At 53.6% G+C, this 23336-nt stretch overlaps 3 protein-coding genes across 4 annotated transcripts; 1 reads left to right on the plus strand and 2 right to left on the minus strand.

Annotated features, from left to right (window-relative positions):
• Positions 1 to 200: 200 nt before the first annotated feature.
• On the minus strand, positions 201 to 8952 carry LOC120675110. Its single transcript, XM_039956201.1, has 2 exons — positions 8819 to 8952; positions 201 to 1493 (listed from the first exon to the last, which is right to left on the minus strand). Exons 1-2 carry the CDS (start codon positions 8950 to 8952, stop codon positions 980 to 982), a joined length of 648 nt encoding a protein of 215 aa, XP_039812135.1. The 3' UTR covers positions 201 to 979.
• Positions 8953 to 8973: 21 nt separating this feature from the next.
• LOC120671907 (omega-hydroxypalmitate O-feruloyl transferase-like) lies at positions 8974 to 11423 on the plus strand. 2 transcript variants are annotated; one of them, XM_039952166.1, is made up of 3 exons: positions 8974 to 9238; positions 9887 to 10321; positions 10437 to 11423. In XM_039952166.1, the coding sequence occupies exons 1-3, from the start codon at positions 9227 to 9229 to the stop codon at positions 11307 to 11309; spliced, it is 1320 nt and encodes a 439-aa protein (XP_039808100.1). In that variant the 5' UTR covers positions 8974 to 9226; the 3' UTR covers positions 11310 to 11423. The 2 variants fall into 2 exon arrangements, with proteins under 2 accessions (XP_039808100.1, XP_039808101.1); XM_039952167.1 differs by lacking the exon at positions 8974 to 9238 and adding an exon at positions 9575 to 9818.
• Positions 11424 to 19877: 8454 nt separating this feature from the next.
• LOC120675111 lies at positions 19878 to 22215 on the minus strand. The gene is made up of 2 exons (XM_039956202.1): positions 22193 to 22215; positions 19878 to 21327 (listed from the first exon to the last, which is right to left on the minus strand). The coding sequence occupies exons 1-2, from the start codon at positions 22213 to 22215 to the stop codon at positions 20676 to 20678; spliced, it is 675 nt and encodes a 224-aa protein (XP_039812136.1). The 3' UTR covers positions 19878 to 20675.
• Positions 22216 to 23336: the final 1121 nt, after the last annotated feature.

A 23336-nucleotide genomic window follows, 5' to 3' on the forward strand; every position in this document is an offset into this window, starting at 1 on the left:
TTGTAATCACCTGTGCTCGTCTTTTGGCGAGATTTCCCTTGTAATCGATCCTGATTATAGCATGCAGTCTGGGTGTACTGGTGAAGTGCAGTATCGAAGGATTAAGTTAAATGGTTAATTGATGCACTTGATCGGTATTATTTGGACTGTCCTGTGACACTTCCTGTATGAGTCTCCTATATATATTGACCTCCTTGTAATTAGCAATTCTCTTGGTATATATACATGCATCGAGAAAGAAAACTATGCGTGGCAAAGAAAAAAAGATGAATTACTTCTCTTTGAAGTAATTGATTCGGCACATGCACATAAATTTGATTTCTATCTATGTAGAAATCTAGCTACCGATCTAAACTAAACCTGTATCGATGACTTAGAGACTAATGATGACCAAACTTATGTATACTGATCTAAACTATGCAGTTGGATAGCTCTTGCTTAGTCTGATCGACTTTTTTTCTGAGGGGAAACCCCGGGGGGGGGGACGATCAGTCCCCACCTGAATCAACTTCCATAGATGCCGGAGAACCGGTGATGGAGAGTGCCGCACATGGCGCGTTTACATTGCTTTGGTAGGCTGTTCGTGGAGTAAAGTACAACAGAACTTGGGGTAAGTTACACGAAAAAAATGTTTCTCCAGTAGTCGAGCTCGCAGCGCAGAGCAGCCGGTAAACGCCAGCGCCACAGTTCAGTCGCTTCACGGCAAGCGGTGAGCAGCCGGTGGAGGTTCGGAGGCATGCCTCGGAAGACCACGTCATGGCGATGATTCCAGAGATGCCAGCAACAAAGGAGAATCATAGTATGCAGCGACCGAGTGGGAACACCTGATCGACTTTGACCAGAAAGACAGAAAGCCACTGACCCTGCTATGCACGACTCTATTCATACATAGCAGTAGAGATCAATTCAGCACCACTAGCTCTCTAATTAATCATGATTATCATCATGTTAATGGTACGATCCAGCCGTGTGCTCGATCTCACCTCCGCCTGCCGACCACCGGAGACGACCTCGTGCTAAGCATCCGATACCCCGCCGCGCGGCCCTTGCTGCCGCTGTGCAAGCCGCATATCGGCGACGAGGCGGCGGCGTCGAACTGCTGGTCGCCGCCGCCATCGTCGGCCTCGTCGTGCTCCATCTGCCACAGCACGTCGAGGAACGCGTCGACGTCGCAGCCGGGCAGCGCGAGCGGGCCCTGCGCCGCGTAGCCGTACTCGCGCTCGGCGTCGTCGAGGAGGCGCCGGAACAGCGGGTGGTTGGCGCACTCGGCGCGCACCACGAAGCGCTCCCGCTCGGGCCCAACGTACACCGAGAAGCACCGCGGCGGCGACGCCCGGCCGGAGCCGCCGCCGGCGCTCAGCCCGGACTTGCATCGCTGCAGGGTTCTTGATATCAGGCTCTTCCTCGCGACCGGCTTGCTCGTCGACGTCGTCGTCACCACCGTCGCCGTGGGGCCTTCTTCCCGCTTTTGTATGGTCACGGGCTCACGGCCACTGCCGCCCAAGAAAGACGATGAGCTAGTTGTGCGAGAAAAGCTGCTACTGCTGCGTACCGAGCTGAGCTGATGATCAGCGAGGGTGGGATCAGGTTATAAGGAGGGGAGACAGAAGGCAGCCAGCTAGCTAATGCATGCGCCAGGCTAATGGAAACAGGTATCTAGCTATCGATCTATAGCTAGGCAGCTTCTGTCCTATCTCGAATTGATGCAGATATCCTTGACTTCTGCTAAGAGAGAGGGAGATGGGTGGCGACGCGAGAGAGGACAGCTAGCAAACACGAGAGACCAGAGGATCGGAGGAAGGAGAAAGAAGAGAAGGTAATAAGAAAAACAAATGGTGTTTTCTTGGTTAACTTCCATATATAACAATTATATATAGAGTGTGAGTATATATAAGAATTTGACAATGGAGAGAGAGATATATGGGACAGGTACATGCATATGTAGGGCTGCATTTTGTTGGCTCCGGAGTGAGAAGCACAATCATGCTCAATAATTGTGTGGTGGCATGCACACACAGCATACTATCTTCAAGACTCCAAATGGTCAACGCCTGCCTGCCGTGTATGTTGACGAAGCACTGCCTTGCATGCCTGCAGCTACATGAACATGGAAAGAACCACAGCCAACTAGCTAATGATATTTAATTTTTCTATTCAAGTTTACATGACGTTTTTCTTAGTCTACAAATACAAAGACTTCTAATATAAGTTTGTACCGAGTCAACTATATATCCTAATAAGTCCAACCAAGATTATGAAAAAAAAACCCCAATGATATTTACGAAATCAAATGAGATATAATAATGTTAGGTTCACTATAAAATATATTTTTCACAGTTTACTGCTTATATGATGCGGTAGATGTTAATTAACACGTACTCTCATATGTAATCTCGATCAAATTTATGATAGTTTGAATTGGGACAAACATAGAAGTCCTTATATGTGTGTATGAACAGAGTGAGTGCTCATCAATGCATGGACGTACGTATCATCATGCATTTGTCTTTTGTGGTTCCTTCCCCTGACCCCTTCGCTTTCAGTTTCAAAATCAGTGAATATATACAGATAACAATATAATCTTCGATCGTCCTCTTCACCTTTTGGAGCAGGAAATGACATCGTTTGTTTCTTGCAATACCTGTAGACTGCAGCAGCAGTATATATGTTACATGCGTTGCACCCTTGAATTTGCTGGGTTTTCGGGTCATCTCTCACTCTGTTTGTTCTTCTTGAAGCTAGGACTCTAGGAGCTATAGTTAACGCAGCCTGCAACTGACTGTTGATGATGAAGACATGAAGTGAATCAGTGATCGCCGAGCGATGGAGACGTAGGCGCTAGCTCACGGGGTAGGCGGAGGCTGGTGCCCGGGTTAACCTCGGCGACCATGCTGCAGATCGAGCGCTGGTACTGTGCGTGAATAGTGATGGCCTGATCGAGCTCTGCTGGTAGCTGCTAGGGCACGGAAAGAAGAAGCGTGCAGGATTAGGCGACAGCGCTTTGCGTTGAATGTTCTGTGAAAACTACACAGATCGTACTGTGTGCATCTTTGAATTCGGCCATGACATGTTGACATGCATGCGCATGTTATACTTCATGCATCCTTTCATTTGCTCTTCTCTTGATCACAAGCAAGTGGGCCAAGGATTCCGCAATTAGTAGTCAAATATGAGGCAAATCGGAGAACGAAAGCTGTGGCGGTTTGTTCCAGTAAAGCTAAGGGAGCCCTTTCCTTACTAACCCAAGCCGTGGATTCGGTGTGTGTTTGGACCCTTTTTTCTACGTGTTCTGAGAAAAAGGGAGCCCTTTCCTGCTTGTATGTTGAAATATTCTGAATGAAACCAGTTCATTGTTCATCATACTGGTGTCACCAATACAGTTATCGCCGGTTGGAATCTTTGATCCGTATATATAGCCCTGCTTATATTGCTTAAGAATCAAAATGAAATTAAATTATTTTTGGTACATCCATTCAAACGCATACAAAAACAGGTTCAAGTACTCATTCCCTAAAATATATTTTTTGATATTAGACAACCAACTTCATATGGCAAACAAACAATCATTTATTTTAAAACAAACCAATAGTCCAACATTGAACTTGTAAGACCGGAAAAGTAGGAAAAAAAAAAGTCTCAGCTCGATCGCTGTAAAATATAATTAATCTCATCCTAATTAATTAAGTACATGTGTTTGTCAATATTGCATAAGTACATAACGCACAAGGTGAGAGTTTTCTTGTCAATATTAATAATATCAGCTGTTTCATTAAATAGTACTCCTACTCTAGAAGGAAAACTGACATAGAATTCCATAGCACGATGAGATAGGCAGTAGGCGATTTCTATTTATTTGCCGGACACAGGCATTGAAAATCATCCAAACCCGCCAATTGGCACGCTATAGTAAGTCCACAAGCTAGGTAGGGTACAGTCAGTAGACTTCCGTCGAAATGAGAAATGAAGTATATTACTCCCTCCTTCCCCATTTATAAGGCATGGTGGATCTGCTGCCTCAGAAGGAGTACGATCTGCTGGACAGGAGGGTAAGGCTTATGCTGCATTTTTTATCCAATAGAAGTAGTAGCATATCATGCATGTACTAGATGAACTACAGTAGCATGCACGTATGGGAGTATCATGCACGTACTAGATCTAATATTGATCCAATAGAAGTAGAATATACACATACATGAACGAAGATTGATCTGGCAGTTTTGTTTTTTTTTTCTGCTAGTAGAAGTTTTCTTTTTCCTACTAGCAGGTCAGTAGAAGCACGAATCACTTGCTCATTGTGCTCTCCATACAATTGAGGAAGTAAGACAGGTAGCATCAAATATTTTACATTTTTTAGCTGCTTCTCGGCATCAAATTTGCTAACCTCTATCGACGCGAGCTATTGAAGTGTAAGCGCGACGTCCTTGACTTCAACCATGCCTTCCATCAGGACATCATTAGACTCTTCACCGTCGTCGCTATCCGGTGCCCAGTTCACCCCACGGATGAGTTGTCCAGTGCATTCTTGAGAGTCCGGGACCTCTGTATTGCCGGCCATTGAATCCATCACGAACCGGACCTCATCAGACTCTTCGCCGTCGTCGCTGCTATCCGATGCAGTGTTCAAAATTTCGGCGATGCAGTGTTCATCAGACCTCTGTCGCAGCCACGCCGTCCTGACCTCCACCGCTAGCTATTCTCGGCGCAAGGCGGTGCGAGACGTGTTCCCGAGCGCCATGGAGAAGGCGGCGCCATCGCTGCTTCGTCGTGGATAGGAGGACGCCGTCGCGACACCACGGTTCGCCGCGCCAGGACGCCGGCACGGGCACCGTCCTCGAGCTGCACTAGCGTGTGTTGGTGGAGCTCCTCCGTTACTGCTCTAGGTGGCGGCTAGCTGCATGCTGGTCCATGGGTCACCACCAGCAGACTGAAGACGGCCAATGCGTCGGCGTCGGCAGGTCGACTCCAGGATGTCGCCACCGCACAAGGCCGCCGGCTGCTCGCACACGTCCACATGATTTATCGGCGGCGGCGCGGCTCATGGAAGCTTTGTGCGGGAACGCTAGCTGCAAAGGCGTGTCGTCGAGGGGGACAGAACGCGCTCAGCCCGTCGTCGCGAGACGAGAGGAAGACGAGAAGGGTCTGGGCAACCTGCAGCTACCCGTCATGTCGATCTCGGCCGTACAACTGAGATCCAATGGCGGAGAGAGGCTTACGTGGTGGACGGTATTTCATTTACCGTCCACCCCACCCCTGGACGGTACCGACAACCTTTAGGATCCGTCTCGCCGGCGGCATTGGCAACGGCCACGCCGTCCAGACCTCCACTGCAAGCACTCGTGGTGCTATATTTAGTTCGCGAAGTGTTCCAGATTTGCAGGGAGAAGGCGCCATTGACGATCTGCACCGGCGTGGTCGACGCCGTCGTGGCGGCGCGCGCGCTTCGATGCCAGCGGACGGGCGGCGACTGCGAGGTGCGACGCGTGATGGTGCCACGCACTCGTCCCGATGGGCTGGCCGGGATCGATGGTTGGTAATGAGCGCCGCCGCATCGCCACGCACTGTGTGCTTACGGGAGGCCGGCTCGCGGGCGGTGCGCGGCGACCGGCCGTCCCGCGCGCGGTGTCGGCGACGTGGAGGGGACGCGCGTGCGAAGTGCGAACAGATTGCAAGGGATCAATTGTGCCGGCGGCATGCTTAGCTATTCTTCCTCCTAACGATCAGGAACAAATTCCGTGGGTCAAAACATCCCGGTAACAGTAAGTCCTAAGTTTAATTCGAGAACTCCAACCTCCGCCGGTGTCGAGACTGCAGGCTCGATCTCTGAAACCGAGGAACAGGCAATGGGTTGACATGAACATGGTCCTAGCCATGGGGTACCAGCAGATGGCCAATGCGTCGGTGGCGGGGGAACTCCAGGACGCCGCCACCGCGCACGGCCGCCGGCTGCTCGCACACGCAGCGGCTGAGGAGAAGCCGGCGGGAGGCAGCATTGTCGTCGGACGCCACGGCCACCACACTGCGTGTTCCTTAGCCTGCCGCTGCCCCCAAAATCTTGTCTGTGAATGCTAGCGGAACGGCGGTGAATGCCTTCCTGCTGCTGCTCGCCTGATCCGTCGCGAGAGGAAGACGAAAGGGATCCTGGTAGACTGCAGTTATCCGAAACGTCGATCTTGACCGTAAAAATGCGATCCAACGGGCGAGAGAGGCCAAGGGGTGGACGGTATTTCATTTACCGTCCTCCCCGGGACGCTGAATGAAATACCGTCCCGCCCAGGCTAGTCAGGGCTGCTGGCGCCATCGACGGCAGCCACGCTGCCCTGACCTCCACCGCCAGCTACCCTGGGCGGGAGGCGGTGCGAGACGTGTTCCCGAGTGCTAGGGAGAAGGCGGCGACATCGTTCTGCTTCGTCGTGGACAGGAGGACGCCGTCGCGGCACCACGGTTCGGCGCGCGCCAGGCCGCCGGCACGGGCACCGAACTCGAGCTGCACAAGCGTGCGCTGGTGGAGCTACCTTTTCTAATGGATGCGTTCAACGCTCGGCTGCTGCTTCAGCGTGTGCTGACTGCTGAGTACTGCCATCGAAGCCCGTCACAGCAGGGGAAGAATCAGACATGGCGGCCGATGCCGCGTTCACGCTCTACCCACCGAGGAGGTCTCCCGCCGGCGGCGGCGCCCGCTTCCTGCGCGTGGATGGACGGACACCGAAGCCGGCGGCGCGCCGACCCGCTGCCTCGAGCGCGTGCCTGTCTCTCATCACGAGTTGCCTTGCCGCGGCAGGTTTGCACGCGCCGCTGGGGAGGACGCCGGATGTGCTGCTCTAGAAACGGCAGCAGGCTGTCGCGGCTGTCCACCCCGACATGGTTCAACTCTCACTGTCTGAAATGTATGTGGCAGCAGTGGAACTGCATGCGTGCGCATTTGCCATGCAACAAGCAAACAAATACTGTAGATCACAGGGTCGTCGATCGCCTGCAATACATATATCCTATAAACTACATGGAGAGCCCTCTCTGTTACTTTGTAGAACAAAGGGGAAACTAAAGAGGAAGTACCTTCAATAATAAAAGAAAGGCAAAATAGTCATTTTCATCCCTCAACTACCGTCCAATGTTCAATTTCGTCCCGGAACTATCAAAATAGTCATATTAGTCCCTCAAGTTTATTTTTAGGCCCAAATTCATCCATGAACTATAAAAATGGTCATTTTAGTCCTAAAAGTTTACTTTTGGGTTCGCTTTCATCCTTGAACTATCCAAGTGGCTATTTTAGTCCTCAAACTTTTCTTTTTGGCTCATCCTCTCTTCTCATTAGCATGTTGTTTTTCATAATAGCACCACCGTGAATGAAGGTGGACAATCGCTATTGAGAGAACTATATGCCTTGTTTCGCCAGAGAGGCTAGATATACTTGGGTGACATAGCTAGGTTTGATAACCACATGTGGTGCACACAATCAATTAATGTTCGCATATGGATGCCAGCTACATCAAAAGCAGCATGAGTGCATGGCAATGATGGATGATAGATTGCCCCGGACGGCAGATTGTTATGGTGTACGCATGAGTGCGTGACTTAGTCTCAAATCAAAATATGTGTGCCACGTAATGAGCGTCACCATAGCTAACGAGACATGAAAATGTAGCATGTCACATAGGATGATGAGCTAAGATGAGCCTAAAAGAGAAGTTGAAGGATTGAATTAGATGCTTCAACAGTTCAGGAACGAAAGTGAACCCTAAAAGTAAACTTTGAGGACTAAAATGACCCTTTCATAGTTTAGGGATGAAATTGAGCTTGAAAGTAAGCTTTAACGACTAAATTGGCCATTTTGATAGTTCGAGGATGAAACTGAGCATGACTTGATAGTTGAGGGACGAAAATGGCTATTCCACCTAGAAGAAAGTAACAAGAAAAAGATAAAAGTAACAAAATCGAATAACCAACTCCATCGACCTCCTCCTCTTGTCGCAGGCACCTCATCTTCTCTGGCAAGCTCGATTCATGTTAGGATTTCAAGTTTGGGTTAGGGTTTTGGGTTGGGGTGGAGATTTGTGGCTGTCGGATCTAAAGGATGTTTGGGAAGGTTGCTGGACCGGCGGTGGTTGCGGATTGGCCGGTGACGAGGCTGCGGAGAGGGCTCTGCTGGGCGGGTGGTGGACAATGGTTGGGTGGTGCCAGCGGTGGGGGCGAGGGTGATCGGTCGGAGGCCGGAAGGGAGGGGAGCGTGGGAGGGGGAGGGGGAGGAGCAGGGCGGTCCGCCGGCATCTAGGATTATGCCAACGCGAGGGAGGTTGGCGGCAGGGATAGATGCGGGCGGACGGAGGTCGGAGGGGAAGGGAGAGGTTGGAGCATGGCGGTCCTCACCAACGTCGAGGTGACGCCGGCGAGAGAGAGGTAGGCAGTAGGGGCGGATTCAGAAAAGCATCGAGGTGGAGGCAGAAGAAAATGATGGGAACGGGGATGGGGGCGATAGGAGTGGATAAGATGGAAGGGGCTCTCATCCAATGCTTATCGGAAGAGGGGTCTTCCTGTAACACCCCAGTGTTAATCGCGATGTTAATCATGTGCTTAACCCGCTAATTATGGACTTAAGCTCATCGTTAGCGTTAATCGAGTTCGCGTGGTAAACATCGATTTAGCAGTGTTCGATCGTGTTTTTCTCTCTAATCCGAGTTCCAAATCAACTTGCGCCCAAAACAAAAGTTGTAGACCTTCTATCCCTCTACAACTTCTATTTTGGCCAAATTCCAAGTTTCCATATCAAATTTTGAGTTTCGTGCGGTCAAACGCAAGTCAATTTTCAGTCAAACGAGATCACTGTTGTTCCCCTGTTTCTTCACTGTGCGCGACCGTGCCGCGACCGGCGACGCGCCGGCGATGCCACGCGTCGGCCGTCGCGACGACCGACCGCCGAGTGAGCCCGAGCTTATCCAGGTCTGGTGCAGTCTCCATTTTCCCCTCCACTTCGTCTTCTCCCTTGCGCTTGCACGGAGTCAAGCCGAGCAAAGCCGCCGCCGGCGTTGCTCCGGCCACCCCTCGCCACCCCCGATCGATTCCTCGTGCCCCAACCTCCCTCGCCTTGTCCTGCACCCACGCCGCCCCTCCACAAGCTCTTTCGAGTCAATCCCTGGCCGGAATCGGGCCTCGCCGCCGCGGCCACCATTGAAGCTCCACCGAAGCTCCGCCCTTGCCGTCGAACTTCCCTTCCCGGTCTCCCTCCGCCCAAATGGAACGCGTGGTGAGCTCCCTTGTGCTCCCCTCCTCCTCCCAAACCTCTTTCCCCCTTGAATCCCCCACCACCGGCGTCGGGATGCCGTCGCGCCGCCGTGGCCGCCGTACGCCGCCGCGCTCGCCGCCTCGGATTGCTCCTGCGCGAGCTAGGGTAGCGCCGCCGTGCGCCCCACCGCAGGCCGGCCACCCTGGTCGTGTCCGCGCCCCGCTCCTTCGCCGCCCTGTGCCGCGCCGACCGGAACGGCCGCGCGCCGCCATGCGCCCCTGCTTCGGCGCCGCCCCGCACGCGCCTCTGCGATGCCTGCGCCGCCCCCACGCGTGCGCCCCTGCTCCCCGGCTTCCCTGGCCGCGGTCCGGCTGGGCCGTGCCGCCGGCCGGCCACCGCCGGCAGGGGCCAGCGCCGCGCTGCCGCGAGCCTACCTGGCCGCGCCCCCTTTTTTATGTTTCTTTATTGTTTATTTTTTAGCTGAAATCTTCCAATCGGTGCTCCGCTCCGCTGCTCCCTCGATCATCTGCCCTCCTGGGTCTTGCAAATCCCAATCCATCGGTGCTCCGCTCCGCTGCTCATCTGCCTCTAACTGACAATGGTAATGTTCATCCGGTTTGCTCATCGATTTCTCGCCATTTATTAAGGGGCCTGCCTGGATGCACGCAGGGTGTGTTTGAGCTTCGCGTCAAGCAGCAAGGGGAGCCGGCGCTGGTGCCGCCGGCGGCGGAGACGTCGAAGGGCTCCTACTACCTCTCCAACCTGGATCAGAACATCGCCGTCATCGTGCAGACCGTGTACTGCTTCAGCGGGGCTGACGACGGCGACGGCGACAGCAGCAGCGCCGGCGTCGTGCTGAGGGAGTCCTTGGCGAAGGTGCTCGTCCACTACTATCCGCTCGCCGGCCGGCTGACGATCAGCGGCGAGGGGAAGCTGGCCGTCGACTGCACGGGCGAAGGCGCCGTCTTCGTGGAGGCCGAGGCGGACTGCGCCATGGCGGACATCGGCGACGTCACCGAGCCCGACCCGTCGGTGCTCGGCAAGCTCGTGTACAGCGTCCCCGGCGCCAAGAACATACTCGAGATGCCGCTGCTTGCGGCCCAGGTACGACGAACGCGGCCACGTTTAATTTTTATCTGGATCGATTTCAGTTCAACATGTCATCGAGTTTGATTCCTAGTTTGTGCTAATGGAGTAATAATGGTGATCGATCGGGCAGGTGACCAAGTTCAAGTGTGGCGGCTTCGTGCTCGGGCTGGCCATCAACCACTGCATGTTCGACGGCGTCGGCGCCATGGAGTTCGTCAACTCGTGGGGCGAGACGGCACGCGGCCTCCCGCTCTCGCTCCCGCCGGCCCTCGACCGCGCCGTCCTCCGCGCGCGCGACCCGCCGCAGCTCGAGTTCCCACACCACGAGTTCGCGCAGATCACCGACGACGACAGCGACGAGGTCGCCCCGCCGCCGCACGACGGCGAGCCGCTCCTGCACCGGTCGTTCCGGTTCACGCCGGCGTCCATCGCGCGGCTGAAGGCGCTGGCGCTGCTGGAGGGCCGCCCGTGCACCACGTTCGAGGCGCTGGCCGGGTTCGTGTGGAGCGCGCGCACGCGGGCGCTGGGGATGGGGCCCTCGCGGCGGAGCAAGCTCCTGTTCGCCGTGGACGGGCGGCCGAGGTTCGCTCCGCCGCTACCCGCGGGGTACTTCGGCAACGCCATCGTGCTCACCAGCGCGGCGTGCGCGGCGGGGGAGCTGGCGGCGTCGCCGCCGCGCGCCGTGCGGCTGGTGCGCGGCGCCGTGGAGGCGGTGACGGACGCGTACATGCGGTCCGCGGTGGACTACTTCGAGGCGACGCGCGCGCGGCCGTCGCTCGCGTCGACGCTGCTGATCACGGCGTGGTCGCGGCTGCCGTTCCGCGCGGCCGACTTTGGGTGGGGCCCGCCCTCGGCGTACGGCCCCGCGGCGCTCCCCGAGAAGGAGGTGGCGCTGTTCCTGTCGTGCGGGGAGGAGCGGGGCGGCGTCCGCGTGCTGCTGGGGCTGCCGGCCGCCGCCATGGCCGAGTTCCAGCGGCTCGTGGAGGAGGTGACCGCGGCATGAATTGCAAGAGAGACAGATCCCAGAATCCACACGGGATGGTTGAAGGCGTACGTGTTGTTTGTGCTGGTGGCGCGTTACGTTACAGTGATCCAGTGAACACTCATCATTGTTTCACGGATACAGTGCTTGCTGTTTAAATTAACGCACAACAATCCTGCCATGTGCCATCGATGCTGCTCGCCTGATCCGTCGCCAGAGGAAGACGAAACGGGTCCTGGTAGACTGCAGTTTTCCGCAACGTCGATCTCCCCGTGACGGTGGCCTCACGGCGCCATCGACGGCAGCCGCGCCGCCCTAACCTCCACCACCAGCTATCCTGGGAAGGAGGCGGTGCGAGACGTGTTCCCGAGCGCCAGGCCGCCAGCACGGGCACCGGCCTCGTTCTGCTTCGTCGTGGACAGGAGAACGCCGTCGCGGCACGATTGTTCGGCGCGCCAGGCCGCCGGCACGGGCACCGACCTCAAGCTGCACTAGCGTGCGCTGGTGGAGCTACTCTTTCTAATGGATGCGTTTCAATGCCCGGATGGTGCTTCAGCGTGTGCTGAGGACTGGCATCGAAGACCGTCACAGCAGAGGAACAAGCAGACATGGCCGCCGTTGCCGTGTTCACGCTCTACCCACCGAGGAGGCCTCCCGCCGGCGGCGTCGCCCACTTCCTGCTGTGCTGACCGCTGCTCTGTGCTGTGTGCTGGCAGCAGCTCTAGCTTGATTCGTGCGTGGCGCCGCGGCGCATGGGAGCTGTGCGTAGAGGAACGCAGCAACGGCGTGTCGTCGAGGGTGCAGAACACGCGCGACCCGTCCCCCGTCGCGAGAGGAAGACGAAAGGGGCCTTCGGAACCTGCAGCTATCCACCATGTCAATCCTACCGTACAACTGCGATCCAACGGCAAAAAGTGGCCCAGAGGGTGGACGGTATTTCATTTACCGTCCACCCCCGGGATGTTAATGAAATACCGTCCCGCCGAGGCTCAGGGCGGCCGGTGCCATGGACGGCAGCCACGCCGTCCTGACCTCCAACGCTAGCTATTCTCGGCGCAAGGCGGTGCGAGACGTGTTCCCGAGCGCCATGGAGAAGGCGGCGCCATCGCTGCTTCGTCGTGGATAGGAGGACGCCGTCGCGACACCACGGTTCGCCGCGCCAGGACGCCGGCACGGGCACCGTCCTCGAGCTGCACTAGCGTGTGTTGGTGGAGCTCCTCCGTTACTACTCTAGGTGGCGGCTAGCTGCATGCTGGTCCATGGGTCACCACCAGCAGACTGAAGACGGCCAATGCGTCGGCGTCGGCAGGTCGACTCCAGGATGTCGCCACCGCACAAGGCCGCCGGCTGCTCGCACACGTCCACATGATTTATCGGCGGCGGCGCGGCTCATGGAAGCTTTGTGCGGGAACGCTAGCTGCAAAGGCGTGTCGTCGAGGGGGACAGAACGCGCTCGGCCCGTCGTCGCGAGACGAGAGGAAGACGAGAAGGGCCTGGGCAACCTGCAGCTACCCGTCATGTCGATCTCGGCCGTACAACTGAGATCCAATGGCGGAGAGAGGCTTACGTGGTGGACGGTATTTCATTTACCGTCCACCCCACCCCTGGACGGTACCGACAACCTTTAGGATCCGTCTCGCCGGCGGCATTGGCGACGGCCACGCCGTCCAGACCTCCACTGCAAGCACTCGTGGTGCTATATTTAGTTCGCGAAGTGTTCCAGATTTGCAGGGAGAAGGCGCCATTGACGATCTGCACCGGCGTGGTCGACGCCGTCGTGGCGGCGCGCGCGCTTCGATGCCAGCGGACGGGCGGCGACTGCGAGGTGCGACGCGTGATGGTGCCACGCACTCGTCCGGATGGGCTGGCCGGGATCGATGGTTGGTAATGAGCGCCGCCGCATCACCACGCACTGTGTGCTTACGGGAGGCCGGCTAGCGGGCGGTGCGCGGCGACCGGCCGTCCCGCGCGCGGTGTCGGCGACGTGGAGGGGACGCGCGTGCGAACAGATTGCAAGGGATCAATTGTGCCGGCGGCATGCTTAGCTATTCTTCCTCCTAACGATCAGGAACAAATTCCGTGGGTCAAAACATCCCGGTAACAGTAAGTCCTAAGTTTAATTCGAGAACTCCAACCTCCGCCGGTGTCGAGACTGCAGGCTCGATCTCTGAAACCGAGGAACAGGCAATGGGTTGACATGAACATGGTCCTAGCCATGGGGTACCAGCAGATGGCCAATGCGTCGGTGGCGGGGGAACTCCAGGACGCCGCCACCGCGCACGGCCGCCGGCTGCTCGCACACGCAGCGGCTGAGGAGAAGCCGGCGGGAGGCAGCATTGTCGTCGGACGCCACGGCCACCACACTGCGTGTTCCTTAGCCTGCCGCTGCCCCCAAAATCTTGTCTGTGAATGCTAGCGGAACGGCGGTGAATGCCTTCCTGCTGCTGCTCGCCTGATCCGTCGCGAGAGGAAGACGAAAGGGGTCCTGGTAGACTGCAGTTATCCGAAACGTCGATCTTGACCGTAAAAATGCGATCCAACGGGCGTGAGAGACCAAGGGGAGGACGGTATTTCATTTACCGTCCTCCCCGTCCCCGGGACGCTGAATGAAATACCGTCCCGCCCAGGCTAGTCAGGGCTGCTGGCGCCATCGACGGCAGCCACGCTGCTCTGACCTCCACTGCCAGCTACCCTGGGCGGGAGGCGGTGCGAGACGTGTTCCCGAGTGCTAGGGAGAAGGCGGCGACATCGTTCTGCTTCGTCGTGGACAGGAGGACGCCGTCGCGGCACCACGGTTCGGCGCGCGCCAGGCCGCCGGCACGGGCACCGAACTCGAGCTGCACAAGCGTGCGCCGGTGGAGCTACCTTTTCTAATGGATGCGTTCAACGCTCGGCTGCTGCTTCAGCGTGTGCTGACTGCTGAGTACTGCCATCGAAGCCCGTCACAGCAGGGGAAGAATCAGACATGGCGGCCGATGCCGCGTTCACGCTCTACCCACCGAGGAGGCCTCCCGCCGGCGGCGGCGCCCGCTTCCTGCGCGTGGATGGACGGACACCGAAGCCGGCGGCGCGCCGACCCGCTGCCTCGAGCGCGTGCCTGTCTCTCATCACGAGTTGCCTTGCCGCGGCAGGTTTGCACGCGCCGCTGGGGAGGACGCCGGATGTGCTGCTCTAGAAACGGCCGCAGGCTGTCGCGGCTGTCCACCCCGACATGGTTCAACTCTCACTGTCTCAAATGTATGCGGCAGCAGTGGAACTGCATGCGTGCGCATTTGCCATGCAACAAGCAAACAAATACTGTAGATCACAGGGTCGTCGATCGCCTGCAATACATATATCCTATAAACTACATCGAGAGCTCTCTCTGTTACTTTGTAGAACAAAGGGGAAACTAAAGAGGAAGTACCTTCAATAATAGAAGAAAGGCAAAATAGTCATTTTCATCCCTCAACTATCGTCCAATGTTCAATTTCGTCCCTGAACTATCAAAATAGTCATATTAGTCCCTCAAGTTTATTTTTAGGCCCAAATTCATCCATGAACTATAAAAATGGTCATTTTAGTCCTAAAAGTTTACTTTTGGGTTCGCTTTCATCCTTGAACTATCCAAGTGGCTATTTTAGTCCTCAAACTTTTCTTTTTGGCTCATCCTCTCTTCTCATTAGCATGTTGTTTTTCATAATAGCACCACCGTGAATGAAGGTGGACAATCGCTATTGAGAGAACTATATGCCTTGTTTCGCCAGAGAGGCTAGATATACTTGGGTGACATAGCTAGGTTCGATAACCACATGTGGTGCACACAATCAATTAATGTTCGCATATGGATGCCAACTACATCAAAAGCAGCATGAGTGCATGGCAATGATGGATGATAGATTGCCCCGGACGGCAGATTGTTATGGTGTACGCATGAGTGCGTGACTTAGTCTCAAATCGAAATATGTGTGCCATGTAATGAGCGGCACCATAGCTAACGAGACATGAAAATGTAGCATGTCACATAGGATGATGAGCTAAGATGAGCCTAAAAGAGAAGTTGAAGGATTGAATTAGATGCTTCAACAGTTCAGGAACGAAAGTGAACCCTAAAAGTAAACTTTGAGGACTAAAATGACCCTTTCATAGTTTAGGGATGAAATTGAGCTTGAAAGTAAACTTTAACGACTAAATTGGCCATTTTGATAGTTCGAGGATGAAACTGAGCATGACTTGATAGTTGAGGGACGAAAATGGCTATTCCACCTAGAAGAAAGTAACAAGAAAAAGATAAAAGTAACAAAATCGAATAACCAACTCCATCGACCTCCTCCTCTTGTCGCAGGCACCTCATCTTCTCTGGCAAGCTCGATTCATGTTAGGATTTCAGGTTTGGGTTAGGGTTTTGGGTTGGGGTGGAGATTTGTGGCTGTCGGATCTGAAGGATGTTTGGGAAGGTTGCTGGACCGGCGGTGGTTGCGGATTGGCCGGTGACGAGGCTGCGGAGAGGGCTCTGCTGGGCGGGTGGTGGACAATGGTTGGGTGGTGCCAGCGGTGGGGGTGAGGGTGATCGGTCGGAGGCCGGAATGGAGGGGAGCGTGGGAGGGGGAGGGGGAGGAGCAGGGCGGTCCGCCGGCATCTAGGATTATGCCAACGCGGGGGAGGTTGGCGGCAGGGATAGATGCGGGCGGACGGAGGTCGGAGGGGAAGGGAGAGGTTGGAGCTTGGCGGTCCTCACCAACGTCGAGGTGACGCCGGCGAGAGAGAGGTAGGAAGCAGGGGCGGAGTCAGAAAAGCATCGAGGTGGAGGCAGAAGCAGATGATGGGAACGGGGATGGGGGCGATAGGAGTGGATAAGATGGAAGGGGCTCTCATCCAATGCTTATCGGAAGAGGGGTCTTCCTGTAACACCCCAGTGTTAATCGCGATGCTAATCATGTGCTTAACCCGCTAATTATGGACTTAAGCTCATCGTTAGCGTTAATAGAGTTCGCGCGGTAAACATCGATTTAGCAGTGTTCGATCGCGTTTTTCTCTCTAATCCGAGTTCCAAATCAACTTGCGCCCAAAACAAAAGTTGTAGACCTTCTATCCCTCTACAACTTCTATTTTGGCCAAATTCCAAGTTTCCATATCAAATTTTGAGTTTCGGGCGGTCAAACGCGAGTCAATTTTCAGTCAAACGAGATCACTGTTGTTCCCCTGTTTCTTCACTGTGCGCGACCGTGCCGCGACCGGCGACGCGCCGGCGACGCCACGCGTCGGCCGTCGCGACGACCGACCGCCGAGTGAGCCCGAGCTTATCCAGGTCTGGTGCAGTCTCCATTTTCCCCTCCACTTCGTCTTCTCCCTTGCGCTTGCACGTAGTCAAGCCGAGCAGAGCCGCCGCCGGCGTTGTTCCGGCCACCCCTCGCCGCCCCCGATCGATTCCTCGTGCCCCAACCTCCCTCGCCTTGTCCTGCACCCATGCCGCCCCTCCACAAGCTCTTTCGAGTCAATCCCTGGCCGGAATCAGGCCTCGCCGCCGCGGCCACCATTGAAGCTCCACCGAAGCTCCGCCCTTGCCGTCGAACTTCCCTTCCCGGTCTCCCTCCGCCCAAATCGAACGCGTGGTGAGCTCCCTTGTGCTCCCCTCCTCCTCCCAGACCTCTTTCCCCCTTGAATCCCCCACCACCAGCGTCGGGATGCCGTCGCGCCGCCGTGGCCGCCGTGCGCCGCCGTGGCCGCCGCGCTCGCCGCCGCGGATTGCTCCTGCGCGAGCTAGGGTAGCGCCGCCGTGCGCCCCACCGCAGCCCGGCCACCCTGGTCGTGTCCGCGCCCCGCTCCTTCGCCGCCCTGTGCCGCGCCGACCGGAACGGCCACGCGCCGCCACGCGCCCCTGCTTCGGCGCCGCCCCGCGCGCGCCTCTGCGCTGCCTGCGCCGCCCCCACGCGTGCGCCCCTGCTCCCCGGCTTCCCTGGCCGCGGTCTGGCTGGGCCGTGCCGCCGGCCGGCCACCGCCGGCAGGGGCCAGCGCCGCGCTGCCGCGAGCCTACCTGGCCGCGCGCCGGCCATGGCCACGGCGGGCCGCGCAGGCAACGCAGGGGAGGGGGGGGGGGCTGGGAGCTGGGCTCCCACTTAAATGTGGGGCCCGGTTGTCAGCCCCCTTTTTTAATGTTTCTTTATTGTTTATTTTTTAGCTGAAATCTTCCAAAAATCGTAGAAAAGTGTAGAAAAATCCTAAAAATGCAAACCAAATTTTGTTGGGTTTCTTAGGTCAAGATCTTTAGAATAAAAATACTGGTGCATGTGAAATGTCACTTTTGCCACTGCTAAAAATTTGGTTTGTGTTTAATCTAGGTTATTTAATACCGGTTGTTCCGTTGCTCTAAAAATTGTGAAATTTAGTCAGTAGATTACTCTTTGTATGTGTAGTCCACTGAAAAATTTCCAGGTGCATGGCCTATGTGCATGTTTGTGGATCTTTTGTTGTTTGATTTTCTTTTCTAGGGTTAAAGTAAATACTTTTCTATATCAACAAACGTTGGTAATTTATTTATGCACTTCGTATCAGTAGCTTTTCGTGGTAGAAAAGTTGTGCTACTAGATCCTTGTAGCGTGTTAAGTTTTGATCTTTAATTAGTTCCTAGCTTCGGTTTTATTCCTGATTCTTGTTTTTAGTTAATTCTAAGTCAGTAGTTTTATGTTTTTCTTGTGCTCTAGATGGGTGATTAGTCGTCCTAAGTAGTTTAGTAGCTGTTGTTTTGAAGGAAACACTTCAGGCTAAAATGAGTTGAACTTCGGAACCGCACCTAAGCACTCAAATCGTTCAGTTGCTACTTTCGTGTAATGGCTACTCAGTCGATGCATGTCAGCTCTGTCGGTCCTTTCAATTGCTTTGTATCAAAATGCATCGCATCATGAGCGTCCATGCACTGCTTTGGTTCTGACTCTAGCATGGCATCTTTTCATACGTGTAGACACCGCGAGCGAAGCCGTCTGCGAGTTGGTCGCCGAACCGATCCCGGAGCCGCAAGCGGGAGAGCAGCAGGAGAACACCGTCGAACCCATTTCCGAAGAAGTCGCTAACCCCGCTGACTTGCAAGGCAAGCCCCGGAGCATATCCCTTATTTTAATTACTCCATGTTATATTTAAAGTATTGTGCATTTACGTTCAAGGAATTGATTGGAACCATAGATGCATAATCTAGAATACCCAGTGTCTTTACTAGTGCAGTTATCGCAAGCACCACTATGCTTAAGTAAACTCGGTAGAAGACGGGTGATTTCCTGTCACCCGCGGGATTTAGGGTTGTTACTTCAGGCAGTGTTATGAGAAATAATGCAATGAGAAGGGAAATTGGAGACCGGGCGGTGGGAAAGTTGGACATGGTTGTTGATTAAAGGAAAGTTGAGTCTCCGCCTGTGTCGATTGAGGATCGTTCCGTTGTTGGCCCTTTGACTGAGGATTGAACAGTACTAACCGCATGCCGGGAGTAGGAGGTAGTCGAAACCGGTAAGCTAATTACCTAAATTGCGTTGGAATCTGAGTCTCGACCTGCGGCGCTGGGTAGGGATGACGGATGGTGAAGTGGCCCACGAGTTCACCGGGTGTTCGCACGTGTGGGGCTCATCATTCGGGTGCTGGCGGGCTTGATTCAGGATTCAGGGTAATCGTGGGAACAGTTGCTCGGTGTGACCCGTCAGGGTCGCACTTGGCGTGTGAGTTAGGTCCACCTTGCAAGGTTAAATCGGATCGATTCACCGTGACTCGCGGATATGAGAGCCTTGGTCAATGCGTCGCATCGTAGTAAGGATTGAAAGGACAGAAAGAGAAAAAATGTATTTATGTTGATGTTCTTGAAAAGATAATATGATTAATCATGTATGCTCTAGAGAACTAGGCAAACCTAGTTTCTAGCTATCAACACAATTGGAGCTAAAATATTGAAAGTAAGGATCCAGTACTAGCGGCTTTTCAGCAAAAGAACTCCAGAGCCAAAAGCCTTGCATATTTAGGAGTCGGCTAAGTATATACCAATAGTCGGGTAAGCATTGCTGAGTATTAGAGTACTCAGGGTTTGGTTGTAACCCTTCTGAGCAGGCTGTATTCCGGAAGACTTCGAGGAAATCGGTGTGTCCTGGATTGGTCAGCCTCTTCCTCCAGGTTGGACGGTCGAGTGGGTTCCGCCTTCTCCGTGAAGTGCTGGCAGGGGAGCCTCACATCAGTGGGCAAGATGTGAAGCTTTTCTTTTGTCATCGACGTTATCTACCGTAATGTATTTTGAAACTTGTTTAATCTGTTTGTACTTTCCGCTGCGTTTGAACTCTATATATGTAACGTAACCCTGGCTTGTTAAACTTTATTGTAAATTAATTTGGAGACTTTTGTTTAACTCTGGTTGTAAGGTAAGTTTGAAAACTTTTATTGTTTGTAATCACTTGTGCTCGTCTTTTGGTGAGATTTCCCGTGTAATCGATCCTGGTTATAGCAGGCAGTCTGGGTGTACTGGTGAAGTGCAGTATCGAAGGATTAAGTTAAATGGTTAATTGGTGCACTTGATCGGTATTATTTGGACTGTCCTGTGACACTTCCTGTATGAGTCTCCTATATATATTGACCTCCTTGTAATTAGCAATTCTCTTGGTATATATACATGCATCGAGAAAGAAAACTATGCGTGGCAAAGAAAAAAAGATGAATTACTTCTCTTTGAAGTAATTGATTCGGCACATGCACATAAATTTGATTTCTATCTATGTAGAAATCTAGCTACTGATCTAAACTAAACCTGTATCGATGACTTGAGACTAATGATGACCAAACTTATGTATACTGATCTAAACTATGCAGTTGGATAGCTCTTGCTTAGTTGCGTGCACATGGTAAAACCACCTGATCGACTTTTTTTCTGAGGGGAAACCGGGGGGGGGGGGGGATCAGTCCCCACCTGAATCAACTTCCATAGATGCCGGAGAACTGGTGATGGAGAGTGCCGCACATGGCGCGTTTACATTGCTTTGTTAGGCTGTTCGTGGAGTAAAGTACAACAGAACTTGGGGTAAGTTACATGAAAAAATGTTTCTCCAGTACTCGAGCTCGCAGCGCAGAGCAGCCGGTAAACGCCAGCGCCACAGTTCAGTCGCTTCACAGCAAGCGGTGAGCAGCCGGTGGAGGTTCGGAGGCATGCCTCGGAAGACCACGTCATGGCGATGATTCCAGAGATGCCAGCAACAAAGGAGAATCATAGTATGCAGCGACCGAGTGGGAGCACCTGATCGACTTTGACCAGAAAGACAGAAAGCCACTGACCCTGCTATGCACGACTCTATTCATACATAGCAGTAGAGATCAATTCAGCACCACTAGCTCTCTAATTAATCATGATTATCATCATGTTAATGGTACGATCCAGCCGTGTGCTCGATCTCACCTCCGCCTGCCGACCACCGGAGACGACCTCGTGCTAAGCATCCGATACCCCGCCGCGCGGCCCTTGCTGCCGCTGTGCAAGCCGCATATCGGCGACGAGGCGGCGGCGTCGAACTGCTGGCCGCCGCCGCCATCGTCGGCCTCGTCGTGCTCCATCTGCCACAGCACGTCGAGGAACGCGTCGACGTCGCAGCCGGGCAGCGCGAGCGGGCCCTGCGCCGCGTAGCCGTACTCGCGCTCGGCGTCGTCGAGGAGGCGCCGGAACAGCGGGTGGTTGGCGCACTCGGCGCGCACCACGAAGCGCTCCCGCTCGGGCCCAACGTACACCGAGAAGCACCGCGGCGGCGACGCCCGGCCGGAGCCGCCGCCGGCGCTCAGCCCGGACTTGCATCGCTGCAGGGTTCTTGATATCAGGCTCTTCCTCGCGACCGGCTTGCTCGTCGACGTCGTCGTCACCACCGTCGCCGTGGGGCCTTCTTCCCGCTTTTGTATGGTCACGGCCACTGCCGCCCAAGAAAGACGATGAGCTAGTTGTGCGAGAAAAGCTGCTACTGCTGCGTACCGAGCTGAGCTGATGATCAGCGAGGGTGGGATCAGGTTATAAGGAGGGGAGACAGAAGGCAGCCAGCTAGCTAATGCTTGCGCCAGGCTAATGGAAACAGGTATCTAGCTATCGATCTATAGCTAGGCAGCTTCTGTCCTATCTCGAATTGATGCAGATATCCTTGACTTCTGCTAAGAGAGAGGGAGATGGGTGGCGACGCGAGAGTGGACAGCTAGCAAACACGAGAGACCAGAGGATCGGAGGAAGGAGAAAGAAGAGATGGCAATAAGAAAAACAAATGGTGTTTTCTTGGTTAACTTCCATATATAACAATTATATATAGAGTGTGAGTATATATAAGAATTTGACAATGGAGAGAGAGAGAGATATGGGACAGGTACATGCATATGTAGGGCTGCATTTTGTTGGCTCCGGAGTGAGAAGCACAATCATGCTCAATAATTGTGTGGTGGCATGCACACACAGCATACTATCTTCAAGACTCCAAATGGTCAACGCCTGCCTGCCGTGTATGTTTGACGAAGCACTGCCTTGCATGCCTGCAGCTACATGAACATGGAAAGAACCACAGCCAACTAGCTAATGATATTTAATTTTTCTATTCAAGTTTACATGACCTTTTTCTTAGTCTACAAATACAAAGACCTCTAATATAAGTTTGTACCGAGTCAACTATATATCCTAATAAGTTCAACCAAGATTATGAAAAAAAAACCCCAATGATATTTACGAAATCAAATGAGATATAATAATGTTAGGTTCACTATAAAATATATTTTTCACAGTTTACTGCTTATATGATGCGGTAGATGTTAATTAACCATGGTTTTAAATAGCGGGCTAAGGGGTTTAGCGGGTGGACTCAAAAAATAGCTAATAGCGGGCTAAATAAGGCTATAGCGGGCTATAGCGGCTAAAATACACACGAGTTCAAATAGCGGAACTATACCTCAAATAGCTATAGCGGGTCATAGCGGAAGCTATAGCGGGAGATTTAAAACCTTGTAATTAACACGTACTCTCATATGTAATCTCGATCAAATTTATGATAGTTTGAATTGGGACAAACATAGAAGTCCTTATATGTGTGTATGAACAGAGTGAGTGCTCATCAATGCATGGACGTACGTATCATCATGCATTTGACTTTTGTGGTTCCTTCCCCTGACCCCTTCGCTTTCAGTTTGAAAATCAGTGAATATATACAGATAACAATATAATCTTCGATCGTCCTCTTCACCTTTTGGAGCAGAAAATGACATCGTTTGTTTCTTGCAATACCTGTAGACTGCAGCAGCAGTATATATGTTACATGCGTTGCACCCTTGAATTTGCTGGGTTTTCGGGTCATCTCTCACTCTGTTTGTTCTTCTTGAAGCTAGGACTCTAGGAGCTATAGTTAACGCAGCCTGCAACTGACTGTTGATGATGAAGACATGAAGTGAATCAGTGATCGCCGAGCGATGGAGACGTAGGCGCTAGCTCACGGGGTAGGCGGAGGCTGGTGCCCGGGTTAACCTCGGCGACCATGCTGCAGATCGAGCGCTGGTACTGTGCGTGAATAGTGATGGCCTGATCGAGCTCTGCTGGTAGCTGCTAGGGCACGGAAAGAAGAAGCGTGCAGGATTAGGCGACAGCGCTTTGCGTTGAATGTTCTGTGAAAACTACACAGATCGTACTGTGTGCATCTTTGAATTCGGCCATGACATGTTGACATGCATGCGCATGTTATACTTCATGCATCCTTTCATTTGCTCTTCTCTTGATCACAAGCAAGTGGGCCAAGGATTCCGCAATTAGTAGTCAAATATGAGGCAAATCGGAGAACGAAAGCTGTGGCGGTTTGTTCCAGTAAAGCTAAGGGAGCCCTTTCCTTACTAACCCAAGCCGTGGATTCGGTGTGTGTTCGGACCCTTTTTTCTACGTGTTCTGAGAAAAAGGGAGCCCTTTCCTGCTTGTATGTTGAAATATTCTGAATGAAACCAGTTCATTGTTCATCATATTGGTGTCACCAATACAGTTATCGCCGGTTGGAATCTTTGATCCGTATATATAGCCCTGCTTATATTGCTTAAGAATCAAAATGAAATTAA

This window comes from Panicum virgatum, chromosome 5N, assembly GCF_016808335.1.
Source record: "Panicum virgatum strain AP13 chromosome 5N, P.virgatum_v5, whole genome shotgun sequence".
In the NCBI taxonomy this organism is placed as follows: domain Eukaryota; kingdom Viridiplantae; phylum Streptophyta; class Magnoliopsida; order Poales; family Poaceae; genus Panicum; species Panicum virgatum.